The sequence below is a fragment of the Molothrus ater genome, chromosome 5 (genome assembly GCF_012460135.2).
Source record: "Molothrus ater isolate BHLD 08-10-18 breed brown headed cowbird chromosome 5, BPBGC_Mater_1.1, whole genome shotgun sequence".
In the NCBI taxonomy this organism is placed as follows: Eukaryota; Metazoa; Chordata; class Aves; order Passeriformes; family Icteridae; genus Molothrus; species Molothrus ater.
In genome coordinates, this window is record NC_050482.2 from 3650165 (window position 1) to 3666126 (window position 15962).

At 41.1% G+C, this 15962-nt stretch overlaps 1 protein-coding gene across 1 annotated transcript in view; it reads right to left on the reverse strand.

Annotated features, from left to right (window-relative positions):
* MKLN1 (muskelin 1) overlaps positions 1-15962 on the reverse strand; it is a 102762-nt gene that overhangs the window by 71444 nt on the left and 15356 nt on the right. The window contains exons 3-5 of the mRNA XM_036400521.2: positions 9141-9283; positions 7652-7740; positions 1763-1872 (exon numbers count right to left, since the gene is read on the reverse strand). Coding sequence (XP_036256414.1) covers positions 1763-1872; positions 7652-7740; positions 9141-9283 — 342 coding nt within the window. The remainder of the gene's footprint in view (positions 1-1762; positions 1873-7651; positions 7741-9140; positions 9284-15962) is intronic.

Below are 15962 nucleotides of genomic sequence, written 5' to 3' on the forward strand. Positions count from 1 at the left end.
GGCTGAGCTGGACAGCAAGGAGAAAGTGCTGAGGAATGTTTCACTCCTTATCCATTATCCCCAGCTCCACTCCCCACAGGAGAGGGAGGTTTTGTTGGCACAAAACAAAAAGGAAGGGCAATGTGGTGTAGAACCTTCCTCTCATCTGATGTTGCAGGCAGTGAAAAATTATTACACTTCAAAGACTCTGAGATTTCCAAAAACACACGTGATAATATTCCCACCATCTTAAAGAACTGGAGGAAACAGGTCAACCTTTCTGCCTTTCCCTAAATATGGGACAGCACATCCCTCTCCATGGATCCAGCAACAGCAGCCTCTCTTCTGTGAGAGAGGAGAACATCAGTGGCACGTGCACTCATCACCAAAAACTTGGCAGTGGATCCTAGCAGAGCTCACAGCACCATGACTCAGTCTCTGCACTGCTGCCTTGGGGCTCCAAGCTCTAGGAGAACAATGCTGGCAGCCCTTGAAGAAGCTGGCCCTACACACAATGCTGACCAGGAAAAGCGCCCATTCCATGGGAGAAGATGGAACAAAACAGATGCAGACATCGTCGCTGCATGACTCCTGACCAAAAAAGAAAATAAAAATCAGAGCTTCCTGCTTTCAGCAACTGGTCCAAACTGCCAGACACGCCACCACGTGCAGAGCCAGCAAAAGGAAAACCACCAGCAGCTTCTGTCAAGTGGACTTCCATCATCAGCTGACTCATGACCACAACACCACTCGGACCATAAAGCAGCTCCAGACAACTTCCACTGTGCTGGTTATTTAAATCCTCCACAAAGCAGCTCATGATGTTGGTGTAAATGGGCACGAGCCAGACACCACAGTCACACACAGCTTCTTGACCATTCTGGCAGCACCCTGAACTAATCACACACCATCTCCACCTCCTTCTAAGTTCTTCCTTCTGGAAGCAGAGATACACTGCTCCACTACTCAGTCCTACTCAGCTGGGAAGGATGTCTTCTCTGCAACACAATATGAGTTTCATTAATTGTTCCAGAGGAACCAAAGCACAAAATGTACCAATAAAATGTGTTCTGGTTGTCAGTGTGCACTTCCCTCCCATGGGAGAGGCATCTCTAATACTCAATTAAACAAGTTATAAAAATAAAGTTTGGAAACCCTTGAACTTTCTGTCTATCTAATGACAAATGACATAAATCATCTCATCTCACGGTCCAGTGGCACCAGCCCCACTCTGTTCCAGGATATTCAGCAAAAAGACAGTAAGAGGGAAACATCTAAAGAGCAAGACACCAACAAGGATTCTCTTTAAAAAAATGTCATTTTTATACCCTGTAACAAAAGGTGCATCTGTAACCCAAAAGGTTCTGGACTCCATGGACTGGAGTTAGAAGAGTCAGAAGGCAACAAGAGGGAGAAACAGAATCTGGTTTTGTTAGCATTCATTTCCCTTCCAATACAAATACTAATACTTTACTAATATTGTCCCCTTTGGCTCAGTGTCCACTTCTTGTGATGTCTACCTGTCAGGTTTTTTGGGTGATGCTGGTGGTTTTGGGGTTTCTTGGTGCTGTTTTGTTGGTCTTTCAAAGAGAACAAACAGATAAAATTCAGACAGTTTCCCTCAGGGTCAAAGTCAGCCACATGGTTCCAAGTACGCATGTTTGCTGTTTTAATAGCTGATGTTCAAGGAATGAAAAGGTCACATCACTCCAGTAAGAGAGGTTTCACAAGATTCTGAGACTGGGAATCTTCAAACAAACAGGCATCCAAAATGCAGGCCTACCTTGCTGTACCAGTTGAGGCATGGCTGGACCACATCTGGATCATCAATGCCATTTAGTTCAACATACCAGATACTAAAATTGAAGCTAGGTCCCCACGATAAGAGTGGAACTGGAGAAGAAAGGAAAAGGAGAAAAACTATGCATAAACATCAAACAATCACTATTGCAACAGAATGATTTTAAAGTTTACACAAAATTCAGTGTTTCTGACTTAAGTTCTAGCTCATTTAACTTAGCTTAGGAAAATTACCAAATACATCATGTTCAAGTTTGTCATTTAAAGCAACCTGTGCTGAGCAACATTAACACAGCAGATCATTACAAAGCAGAAGCTTGCTTTAAGCAGAAGAGCAAAAACACTATCATTAAAAACAGCTCCAAGAGGCAACAAGCTTTGACAAGGATGGGAATCACGAGCATACTAGCGACAGTATTTGCTCCTCATAGTACATTTATTTCCCCATTTGTCAGCAACAATTATTTTCTCTAATGGTGAAGACAAGAAGCTTGGGTAGTTTAAATTTTACAAAATTAGTAACATCTGCAAGTTGTGGAGGAGCGAGGGAGGGATAACTGTCAGTTTCTAACTTAAAAAACTCTATTTTTTTAAAAGCTTTATTTAATCTGCGCAGTTTTTTTGCTGGTACTATTTCATCTGAATATTGGAACAAATGGACCTCAAATACTAAAAGACCCATGAAACACACTACAGCCTCTCACCTATGGCTTCTCTACCACTCTGGGTTAGTATCTGTGGCCTTGCACTGATTTTGTGGTTAATCTGCAGGTTAAGACCTGGTTCTGCTTTTTGAAGCAACTCCAACCCCCAGAAAACTTGTGTGTGAACTCTGACTCATTAAAACTGCAATGAAATTGAGTGGTTTCATTTCAAACATTTTTGTTTCCTTTTTATTTGACTCTAACTGATAAACAGGAAAAGACAGTATTGAAGTTGAACGAGCAGTTCCCAGCAACACCAAGGAGTCTCCACTACCTCCTCCCTTCCACTATTTTTGCCACTAAGAAATTGCCTGTTGAAACAGGCACCATGAAATACCACTGAGATTAACCTGCTGAACTCACGTTTTTCTGACCTACTCCTTGAGGAAATAAAAACCCCAAACTCATCATAAATCTTCTCCTGAGCTCTTACAGGTTCTTAAGTATTTCTACCTCAAACAAGCTACATCTATGATTGTCTGCAATGTGTTTGGGCACAAGGCACATGTTCAAACACATGATTTTCTAAGTTTTAGAGAGTGTATTTACAAACCTATTGCTAAAGATGCACAGTAACTTCTGGGAACAGTCAAGAGCCAAAGAGACTTTGTATATGGAACTCTTAACTGATTTTAATATCCCTAAGAAGGTACTTTCTATTGTACAGCTCTCAAAACATCTTTTCAAACAGGTTTTTTTCAACTTGATTATTAAGCACACAGCATGATGCTTCAGAGCAGTTCCTTGTAGGTGCATGTTTGTGGAGAGAAGAGAGAAGTGAGGTGGTCAGAAAAACTAAGTCACCTGTCTCCCATCCACATTCCACACTCTCTGCCCAGGAAATTTCCCTCTTGCTGACTTTCATCCCCTGCACAGGCTGAGAGCTGCCAATGGGGTAACTTAACACCATAAAACATGACTGCTGCTAAATTCAAGTTGGGTCCCGGATATCCTACCCACTACTGCAGCAGTCTGGCAAAATACCACATCTAAGGGCAGCACCTTTGGTCTGTCCTCAGACCTGAACACACAGACCAGACCAAACTGAGGTTAAATTTGCTATTTGGTCAGCTATAAACATCAAAGTCTATCCAACAGCTCACTGAACTGAAATGCTCAACTAAACCACAGACACCTCAAATGGGCCAAGACCATCCATTTCCTGATGGCAAACCTGAGGCCACCTTCCAAACTGAAATATTACCCCCTTCTCTATCCACCTCCTTTCTTTTCAGCAATTCTCCTCAAAACTTCTATGAGTTTCTCTCAGAAAACAAATTAACAATTCACCCTCCTCTCTTTGATGCTAACTACAACCCCTAAGAAGGTATTGGGATGTACACAAGAAAAAGCAAAGCCATCAACTTGCTGACGTTTGTCCTCCCCACAGTTAACTCAGAGCTTCCAACAGTCTTTTTTACAAAAAGGAAAAAACAAAACACCAGAAATGGTGATTTTTAACAGCAAGATTTTCAGGGTGCAATCTTTTCTAAGGAAAGCACATTAAGATGTACAGGGAAGGGAAGGAAAACCCTTCCCCAGAACTGCACAGGCAGAGAAAACTGAACCTGACTCCACAGGAGCAGAAAAAGAAACAAAGCTGAAGGTTGACACTGAAATGTGATTTCTGTTCCAGTTAGGCAAGTTGAAGTGTTCTGCTGGATCATCTCCCCATTTTTGAACTTCTTTCCTGACTCTCAGGAGACACCTCTCACCCTTTCTTCTGCCCTCTCTCTTTTGAGGCCTCCATAGAAGTGCTCAGATCTTCAGAAAAATCTCATTTTAGAGCACCCACAATCTGACTTATACCTGGAAAGAGGAGGCACTAAGTGCAGCATGGAAGCACTTTTTTCTGCACACCTTTGAGATGGAAATGTGCTACAATCAAAGATGTTGAAGGCCTAAAGGTATGTAATTCCTCCACTTTTTATCAAAAAGCCACCTCACTATGTTTTTTCCTGCAGGTACCACAGCAATCCATCCTAAAAGGTATAACTGCTCAGAACAGTTGAATTGTCACTCCACAGTGAGAGGAGTTCAGCAGAGGAAAAAAAAACTTCTTAAAATCAATATTCTTCTGAGAAACAGAAGGTATTTGAGTCACTTAAACACTTCTTAATCCATACAAGGATGATTTTAGGGGATACTTCTCAATAATAGCTATGCCTAGACAAGGATTGCAACTCTGTAGTAGAGAAGCTAATAGCAAAGGCATTAAACACAGTAATTTTAAATACCTCTCTCAAGCTTATTTCTGTGTCCCTCATCTACAGGCAGACATACAAACAGGTACACTTGCAAAATGAAGAAAATATCCATTAAAAAAGTATCCCTCTTTTTTGTTCCATCAAAGCCTAAAAATCTTGAAGCTTAGTTACCAAATCCCATGCTAATAACAAACTGCAATGAGAATTACACCTGGCATTTTTCAAGTTCTTTCATGGCAATCAGTCTTTACACCTTCTGCTTTCAAGGACACAGCACAGAAAAATCTCTGCTTGGAGAAATCATGAGAACAGAGCCAGAAACAAAGCTCACAGACATGATAAAGATTATTCTTTGATATTTTGTCCAGATAAATACTTTCTTCTCTCTCTCCAGCTCTTTAATGAGGTACTACATGAAATGTAAAAATTACCTGTCAAGTAAGTCAAAAAGCCTGCACAACTGGGCATTTCAGTGCTCAGGAACTGCAGTTGAAGTAATTAAACTAACAGAAGTGCAAGGCTTTCCTTGACCAAAGCAGAAAGGTTATTCTTTCTGCGTTTTATGAGCCTGAAAATTCCTCTGCTATGTGAGCAATGGAGGCTGGGGCAGGAACTTCCCCCTCTCCCAGATCTGCCCATGGTTTCTCCTGCCCCATACCCCCATATAAACCCCACTGCTGTGCTGCTGACAGTGCTGTTGTAGGTCCCTGTGCTGATGTGTGGAATCATAAAGCCCATTCCTGAATGCAAGTGCTGTGAACCCCCAAGCCCAAACCTCACTGATAGCAGGATTTCACCCTGTCAGTCCCTGAGAGTCCAAAAGGGCAGATTTTGGCCTTGTTTCCTGGCACTGTTACAAGGAACACAGCACGGTGCTTGAAATTTTGAGTTACTTTGGCTAGCAGCTTGGAAATTTTAACAAACTCAAAACATTTTCAAGCTGTGAATCTGAAAAATAACAGAATTTCGTAACAGTGTTTTGCAGTTGTTTCACAGCAAAATCTTCATCAACAAAATGACACCAGCCATCACCCAGAGGCTTTCATAGGTTTAGATGAAAAGACCATTTCCAGTTCTGTCTTAGCATAGGAATTTCTTCATGAAAGACAGCTTCAGGAAATCAAAGGCTATAGATAAAGCAAAACTCATCTCAAACCATAACCAGTGAGAAAGTGGCAGCTCATTGCAAACCTAATATTAATGTAGATAATAATGTTTATTCATGGAATGGTTTGGGTTGCAAGACAACTGAAAGAGCACCCAACTTCATCCCCCTGACATGTTCAGGGACACCTTTCACTACCCCAGGTTGCTCCAAGCCCTGTCCAACCTGGTCTGGGACACTTGCAGGGATCCAGGGGCAGCCACAGCTTCTCTGTGCACCCTGTGCCAGGGCCTTCCCACCCTCACAATCAGGAATTTCCTGCTAATATCTAATCTAAATCTACCCTCCTTCAGATAAGGCTGTTTTCCTCTTGTCCTATCAGTACATGCCCTTGAGAAAGTGCTACATGAAGAACCCATCCCAATAAAACAAGGTACTGATATAATTTCAGAGGAAAACATCCTGGTAATGGGAATTAATCAGCCTTTCACTTTCACAACAAGTTTCAACTCACAGCTACACTTCATTTCATCAGAACACACTTTCCTAGAATACAATTTACACATCCAAAGAAGCAGCCAGAAATCTTTCCATTGGGCCCTTTAGCCCTCCAGGAACTACTTGCTAGTTTTTAGCCACTGAAAAATAACATTTTCCAAAAACTTAATGTTGGAAGCTTCAGAATAAAAAATAAAAAAAAAATAAAGCTTTTAAAAATTCATTTAACTTCCCTGATTTAGTCAACCTTTAACTTGATTCCTCTGCTACTCTTGAGGTTTCCTAAAGCCAAGTACTACAGTTGCTTCCAAAAGTAGCAGCCAGAAACCAGCCCAGTGAACAACCAAATCCTCCACTTCTCTAAGAACAGGAAACCCCACAAATGATTACTGGATTCCCAGCCTGAAGCTTTCAGTTCCTGACAAACATAAGGAGATTCAGAAAGAACACACTGGAGCAAAGGGCTCAAAGGGGAGCCCCTACACAGCCACTATCATCAGAGTCTTGGCAAAGGAATTAGCCAACACATCAAAACACTCCTAAATTCATCTAAACTAGCCAACAGGATCTTATCTTATTTTTCAGCAATTACCTCCTTGCTCTATTTTTAACCTTAAACAGCTAGTTTAAACCCAGTCATTCTTGTACTATCTCAGTAGGTAGGAAGGGAAAGATAAATGTGCTGAGCAAGCTGAAAGGCTCCAAATCCTTGGATTAAATCCAACAACTGTAAGGATTGTTCCTTGTTCTCTCAGGCCTGCAGAAAGCAAGGAAGAGCTATCCTTACCTGCTCCTATCACACATCCCAGTACCTGGCCCCTCAACCTCTGCCCCAGCCAAACCAAAAATCAGAGGGTACAACCCCTCCCTGCCCCTGGGTGTCATCCTTAGCCAGAGGTGAGTGAGACATTGTGGTAAGAGCAGCAGGGAGAGAACAAGGGAGGCTTCTGCTGTTGCTTTATGTGTTACAACTGTGTTTGAGAACAAAACTTTTCAAGAATAGAGGGCTGTCAAAATAGAAACTTTTACTGGTATTTAGCTTAGTTCTTTCTTTAAAGCTCTATACAGCAATTCACAGGAGGACAGTAAGCAGCTTTGCCCGCAATTAGTTGACTCAACAGCTGTATTTCTGAAAATTGCTCTATTTTGCTTTCACTCCCCAGGATCTAAATTATGAAGCTACTATTTCTTATTAACAGGACTTCACTGTGTTCCAATCTAACCAGCCTAAAAGATGATGAAATGGAACAGCTATTGTGGATACTGTGCCTGAGTACAATGAAGTCACAAGTGCCAAGACAGGCACAAGTATCAGAAGAGATTATTTTCTACTCAGAATGCTGAAAAAATGCATTTACCTATCTTAATGAATCGACAGGGGAACATCTGTTCATCAATTTTATGCTTCAAGGTGAATGTTTCTTTGTTATAATCATTCTTTAAGCCACTGTGGGAAAAAATAAATAAGGTTACTAAATCTTACCTTGTATTTAAGGACTAGCTAATAAATGCAATCTAGGTCACGCCTGAAACACGCAGCTTGTTTCACACCACTCTGAATCATCAGTACACGTGCTGGACCCAGGCCTGGGCTGCTCTCCACCTACCTGTGCCTCCCTGGGAGGCAGCACTGGCATTTTGGGAGGGAATTGGCTTTGGATCAGTGCTGCTCCTCTGCAACTGGAACCCTGAGACTTCAGCTGCTGATGTGCTGAACTGCACTCTTCCATTCTCAAGAGGGAGATGGATCAGGTCTCAAAATGATCACCCTGACAAAGTGCTTTGTGATTCATTTATGGGCATTGCTTTCAAAAAATATCAAATACTTAGTATAATTTATAAAGAAACTTAAGTCCATATTTACTGAAAATACAAGTACAGGTCCCAAAATGAGGATTTTCATTAAACTTCAGCAGAAGTGAAACAATATTAAATGCCAATAATTACTATGACTCTAAAAGACTTTTCCTCCCACAATTGTAACAGCAATGAAGTCAAGTTTCAAGACAGATCTATCTAAAGAGGGTAAAAGTGTGGGAAGGGTTGTGGATAGATTCTATATGGTCTAGAATGATACCTGCAACATAGAATTTCCCATGTTTGTCCATGGCTACTCTGCTTGACTACAGATGATGAACCCCTGGCGATGGACTTCTCCTCTGTAGGCCCCCTAAAATACACTGGTTCTTGCTACTCTTATCTCTTGTACTCCTGAATTTTAAATCTCATTTCCCTTTCTGAAACAGCACACTCCTTAAAAGGCTCTTGCAAATTTACATTAGCAACTACTCAGAAGTTCTGGATAAACTGAACAGCCCAAAGGCTCTTTTTTTAGTACCTATCAGTACAACTCTATGAAATCCAACTAAACAAAGGAAAATGCAGGTTTCCACTTGCCTGTTTGATTGATTCACCCATGTGAAAAAGGCAAATCAGCTGACTAGTTCAGATCTTTAAGGCTGCAACAAGGGTTTTGACAAGGGGATTGGGCTTTTAAAAGTTACTTCAAAGTCCCCTACACCTGGGGAATCATTTCTTCCATGCCTCATGCACATGGAAGGAAGGAACTGCAATCCAGCAACACTGCACCCAGCACTCAGCTCTTCCAAATCCCCAAAAGCGCGCTCTCCACAAACCTCTGTGGTTAGAGCAGGATAAGGAAGGCTCCTGGAGCGAGTGTTGGGATTGCTGCTCTCTGACCTGACCATAAACACGAGGGCAGCTAATGGCAGGGTCACAACCACAGCTCTGCCCCTCTGCTGGCCATGTGTCTGCTGGGGAGACAAGGGGGAAGAGCATTTCGGTCCAGCCTTTATGATTCCCAGAGCTGATGGAATCACATCTTACCTGGATAAGAGGTCTGTCATATTCTCCTCGTTCATCCCACCAAAGACTTTAAACTTCTTTAAATTGCAGACATGTGTTTTCTCATATTTGCCAAATGTGATGCTCTGGACTATAGCAGGTCTTTCAAGCTTCAAAATCAAATACTGTGGAAGAGAAAACAGTGAGTTTGAATATTAAAGCTAAGGCTGCAAAACATGCTAAGGGAGAAGCACTACAGCCTCCAAATACTCAAAGCCAGAGAATAAAAGCGAAGATGAAACCTCCTCATTATGGTATTTTTTCATTGGTCCTGGAATGAAGGAAAGGTTTTAAAAAAATACTATTTTTAAATCAGTTTACCTAGGAAAAAGATTTGGTTGAACTACTTATGCCAAGCAATTCTATTCAGAGCTTACATACATTCCTTTAAGTTGGACTCAAGACTTCCTGAAATCTGGCAAATAGGATCCAACTACAGAGAGTGAAGATTCAAACGCCCACTACAGCCTGAAATGAAACCTAAACTGAATACACAATTAGATAAATACAGTATGTTCCACATGCTAAGAGAACATCAAATTACTTTTCCTCTCTGGGCTGATGCTGTTTAACCACTAACACAAAGTTTGGTGTGTGGCAAACAGCACAACCAACTGCTTATTAACCATCCCAGATAAAACTGAGCCACTTAATTACAGAAAAGGAGCTTTACATGCAAAATGATGAAAACGTTCTCCCTTGTGAACATTTGCTCCCCTCTCACACTGGGTGAACACAATCTGTGTATGAGTAGTTAGATTATTTATACTCAGGCCACAGCTACCAGCTTCAGCAGCACTGCTGGAGGAAGAGGTCTGTTCCCATGGAAAAGCAGGAGAAGGGAAGCATTGCACCATTCATCAGGGACCACCAAGTACCTTCCCCTACCAAACAGCTCTTGGAGGGAATCTGGAGACACCTTGGCTTTTTTCACCTTGCAGAACACATCAAGTTTTAGATCTGAAAATAATGTGTTTCACGCTCTTCCCTGATTTCTCAGAAATAAGCAGTGCACCACAGAGGCAAAGCACAGAATGACAATTACTCATCCTGCTGGATTTTGTTACAAAGCCCTGTCATCAGGGCTCCAGCACAAGCAGATCAGCACGTTGTAGGACACCTCCCACCACAGGCTCTGCTGGTGGCCCTGTCCTCCAAGCAGCAGCACTGCCAAGCCAGACATGATGCCTGAGTTTTGGTCTTTCATCAGCATCAAGTAGATATCTGCATCTGTGTGGCTGCTTTCTGTAGATCCTGAGTGGTATCTCCTATGCTAAACATCTTAGGAGAGTATCTACTATCCTAGACAAGTGTATCAGTAGGGCAATCTCACCCTAGAAAGCTAACTTTTCAGAGAGCAGCAGGAAAAACTTGCTCATCCATTTAGTTCTCAGTCTTTTTTTCCCCTCAGCCCTATAAAGCAAATGATTCTCAATCTAGTAGCAGTACTGATATTGTTCTGGAGAGCACCAAGAAAAAGGTTTGACTTCAATGCCTGGTTCCTACTATACTTACAAAAAGCTTAGATTCAGAGAAATACTTGTACACAGAGCAGTTACAGATGAGGATGCAGACTGGATAGGTACTAACACCAGATTTACTGTCAAAGATGCTTCCATCATCTCAAATTTTTCAAAATTAAGAAAATAAACCAGTAGCAGCACTGTGGGAGTACAACAGGAGAACGTTTTAGTGCTTTTCCAAATGCTTTTAATGAGAAATTTCTACTTTTGTGAAGAATACCATCCACCTAAATGTCAGAACCCACCGTTTATGCAGCAGCAAGCCATGCTGCTGTCTCAAAGTACTTCCCAAACTTCAGGGGAAAAACCCCACTAAAATTCTATAGAGAAAACTGATTTTCTAAAGAGAAAAAAGGAAAGAATAAGCAAAAGGACGGTCCTTTAATGAGCAAGGCAGCACTTGATACATGGCACAGCCCGCTGCCAAAATTCCCATACAGAACAGACAGTACACAATGTCTAAGAACTCCTCCTACACCATCATATCTTCCCTACAGATTTCTCCCAAAGCTGGAAAAGTGAAGCCAGCACTACCAGCAATTGCAATTCTTAATCCTGCTGGAATCCCAAACCTAATGCCTGGGCCATGAACACATACTTTCTCAAGTACCACACAAGATTTGCAAAAACTTGGCACAAACGTCATCCTGCATTATTCAATTCTTACCCTAAATTAAGGGAGAGAAAACCAGGACTGCAGTTAAATCCTTTATGCCTGGAAGGAAGCAAGGCACAGCAATTACTCCACATGGCCAGCAGTGATTTCTTAACCCTACAGACAGGAGAGGGAACTCTGCCACCCTCCTTCCCACTTCCACACATCCCACCACCTGCTGAGTCATGCAGACCTTACAGAAAATAGAAGCACCAAAGCTAAACTCAACCTTTTTTTGTGAATTATCTGCTGATTGATATGGAAACAAAGAACAGATCTGCTATAAAAACCTGTGCCTAGATTTGTGTTTTTCTGGTTTATAATGCATATACACACACATCAAACTGAAAGTCTTTCAAACTAGAAGATACATTTAGATTAGCTATTAGGAATAAATTCTTTACTGTGAGGGTGGTGAGACCCTCTGGATTCCCCATCCCTGGAAGTGTCCAAGGCCAGGTTGGACAGGACTTGGAGCAAGCTGGTCTAATGGAAGCTGTCCCTGGAATGAGATGTTTAAGGACCCTTCTAACACAAACTATTCTGTAATTCAATGATACATGTAAAAATACAGAGATGTACTTTTTGGGTTTCTATACACACACCACTGCCACTGTGTGGGTACCAGCTATGAACCTCACTGATGTTGAAAAAACACAGTGCCTCAAGAGCTGCTAGCAGCTGGCTGCATGAATATTTTTGGACTGCTACCAGGATTTTAGCTGTGACAGACTATTCTCTGTAGCTCTAAAAGATGTGACAGAAGTGTCTGTAGGATCAAGTGATTTATTCAACCTGGAAACAGAACAAGTCTATGAGATTTCAGGCAAATACATCAAGATATTTGACACTTTTCCATTTTATTGCTGTGAGTAACATCAGTACATTTAATGTCCACGTATTCATGCAGTATTCCAGAAATCCAAATTATAACAGAAGTGTTTGTCCATTAGAACATGGCACACAGATACCAATTGGCATGACTGAGCAAAAACCTCAGCCCAGTTGTTAGGCCTCAGATCACAACACTAATAAAAAAGATGCTACAAACACCAGAAGAGGAAAACTTCTGGTTTCTGATCCAACTCCTTTGTAAGTAAATATGCACAAAGAGCAGAGTGAGTCACATATGGCACTTCAGCAACTCAACAGCTCCTTACAATGCACCCCCCAAAAAAAGCAAGTCCATTCTTGTCACACTGGGAGCTACAGCAAATTCCAAACCTTTTTAAAACTCTGGTCTGGTGCTACCATTTAATGACAACCATATGTAGGCTGCTGCATCACACCAACAGTGTAAATTTTATTAATGTAGTTTAAATTAATTCCTGATACAATCTACACAGCAGCGTGGAAGTCAGAGGAAAACTGGTCTTCAGATACAAAACTGAAACCAATTGTTTGGACAATGCCACTAACTTTATGCATATGATCTTCAACTGTTCAAAATTCACAATTCCACAAGACTGGAATCGGCTGCCCAGGGAGCAGGTGACAGAGTCACCATCCCTGGAGGTGTCCAAGAAACAAGTGGATGTGGCATTTAACTGGACTCTGGCACTGAGAAGGTGGTGATTGGTAAAGGGTTGGACTCTGATCTCAGAGGTCTATTCCAACTTAATTGATTCTGTGACCAAATATACTGAACTAGATTCCAAACTGCACTACACAAGCTGCCTGTACAATTAGAGTCACATAATCTTTTACCAATTTCTTTCTCTTTAACCAGTTCTGCTCAAGCATAATTTTTGATTAGGGAACAGTGAAACTTGCATTGCATGTAAAAATAAAACCCACAAAATAACAAGGGCTGCCCTTGTCCACCACACAAAAATCTCGATTGCTCTTACAATTAAGTTGGTGGCTAAATAAAAATCTATGCTCTTGTTCTACATGTTATTAATCAAGCCACTCAGGGGAATTAAGTGCTCTGCAGAGTCTTCCACATCAGACCATCACTGGAATCATCAGAATGAGCCTTTCTGACAGGGTCATGGTCTTCAGCATCATCAGCCTCGTTGCTTCACACTTCCAATGTAAGCTGAGAACAGCATTAAAAATAGAGCCATCAGCCCTCTCCTGCCTGAATAGGTTACTACATAACAGGTTTGTTATTAAATATACAATTTCTGGGTCATCTATTTCAAGACTCAAGAAAGATATCTAGTTTAATAAACAGAAAAACAGCTGTCAGATGTATTTCCTTTCACTGGCACTCATTCATAACCAACTGATGGCTTTCATGGCCATGAGAATTATTTAACTCTACCATACCCATGAAGCCAGGAAAACCCTTTACTAAATATAGTCACGTGGCAGCATTTCAAGTGCCTACACTTCCACTTTCATTTTCTTTCTCCTTTTAAAAAGGTTTGGTAGAGACTTTAGAACATTTACTGCATTTTCATTGAGCTTCTGAACACATCTTGATGTTTTTGCCTATGTTCTTCTGATTCGTGCTTTGAAAGAAAAGGTGCCTGGAAAAGTTTTGTTTCAGTCAATGAGGGAAGGGAATAAACCAATGTTTAGGGACTCACTCATATTTTTACCCTTAAGCCAGCACAGCATCATCACCTCAGCAGGGAATTGCTAAACCCTGGCATTAAGGTGAGGCACTGAGGAGACAAACACGAGCGATCAGGGCTGCAGAGCTGATTAAAATATCTCACAGTGAGCATGCTGGACATCAGTCCTTGTGTTGTGCCTAAGCCCTGGTTTCAGCTAATAAAGCTGGGAACAAGGAGAGCTTTATTTCCCTGAGTTTTAGTTTGCTTCCTGTCCAGACCATTATGGCCACCCACACACTTGAGCAAGTGCGTCACCGCACGAGTGACCAGTTTTTAAATGGAGAGCTGCCAACACAACACCTAGAAAATGCTTTCCAGCTTCATTTCCTACAGGATCCAGAATGTTTATTCCAGAGATTAAAAGTCATGTGTATAAATCAACATTTTTTGGAATATGAACTATTCAGCTTGATTTTTCCCCAAATTCTCTCCTCATCACTTTTATAATTCAGTCATCCACTGTTTCAACTGAAGTTTTCCAAGCTAAGATTCTGCTGTAACAACTTCAGCCACTGGGAAAAAAACAAGGAAGCAGAACACCTATATAAATGTTTTCGTGCATTTAATTTGGCAGTCTTTCAATGGACAAGGTGCAAGAATTATTTTGATCAAAATGCAACCAAATCTGGAGTTCTTTCATTTGTCAAATATGAGACAACACAAATGGGAACTGCTTTTATATACACAGAAATAACAAAAACTGCACTCTTTGCACACAGGAGTCTTCTGCAGATTTCAATTCCCTACTTCCTCTTTCCAGCTGATTTTTCAACAGAGAAATTAAACCATAAAAAATGCTTGACATGAATAATTAAACACTCAGATTAGAAACATGAGAATTAGCTGCAGTATATAGTACTTTATATAGCATAAAGGCACTGCAAATACATGCTCTCTCTTACTTAGTGTTTAGGATTGAGCTTGCTGAACACATGAGCAACTACACAGTACTTTATATTCTCATTTTTAGATACAAAGATTCAAGCAAGAGGATCCAGCAACATGGTCTTTTCCAGCCAGGCAGCTACGTTTTCTGTTAGTTTTGTAAGCAGGAGAATAAAACTCAAATACTCTCTTGCCAATTTCAGTTGCCACATGAGGAATTTTTTTTTTGCAAGCCAGGCCTTAATTCTGGGTACCTAATATATGTCTTGGTATGTGACACACAGGTAGACAATGCCAGTGTTAATTCATCTCTCTCCTACCAAGAAGTCTGTGTTAAATGCCTTGCTTAGCATGCAGAGCAGTGCCCAATTCTCCAGGGTTGGAGTCAAGTCACTCTGCAATAGTATCTCCATTCAGGTCACGACTTGTACACATGAAATTTTTGGAAGACATCTCTTTAACAAGCTCGTGTGGTTTGTACAGAAGTCTGCCACTCTAATTAATCCCTGCTTAATCTACATGTCTGAGTATAACCTGCATCACTCCTTGTCAGCCTTAAGTATAAATTGGGAATATTCTAAAGCATCCACTTACAGGAGGTGTGTTTCCATTCCAGAATCAGATTTTTAAAAAGGCTCAATGTTCATGATGGTTCAGAAAATAAAGAGTGAATTTAAGCAACAACTAAGAGCTCATGTCTGATGAAAAACCCAGTCCAAAGATACACCATGAGCCAACCTTGACTTGGGAACAAAAGCACCCCAAGACAAGCATGTGCTTCCTGCATAAAAGAAAGTAAAGGATGGCACAGGCTGGGATACAATCCATGCTCAATACTCATTACTCTGCAATCCATAGTTCCTAGATAGACTAAACTGCTTCAGGCTATGGATTAAAATCCTGCATTGTTTATCAAAATATAAATAAGTAAAATAATCAAATTCAAAGAGCAGTAGATGCACAGAGGCATCAAGAGGATCAATATCAGGCTTCACAATCAGGTTTAAAGAATACACAGGATACCTTCCTTCTCCTCTAAAAAACCCAAAAACCTAATTTTACAGACACAATGACATAGAAGGATTGATCAGAAAATCCAGGTGCAAGCTCTTCAGTGGCAGCAGATGACCTGCTGCTCTAGGGAGCCACCAGTGTAGACTCTGGATCTTTAACA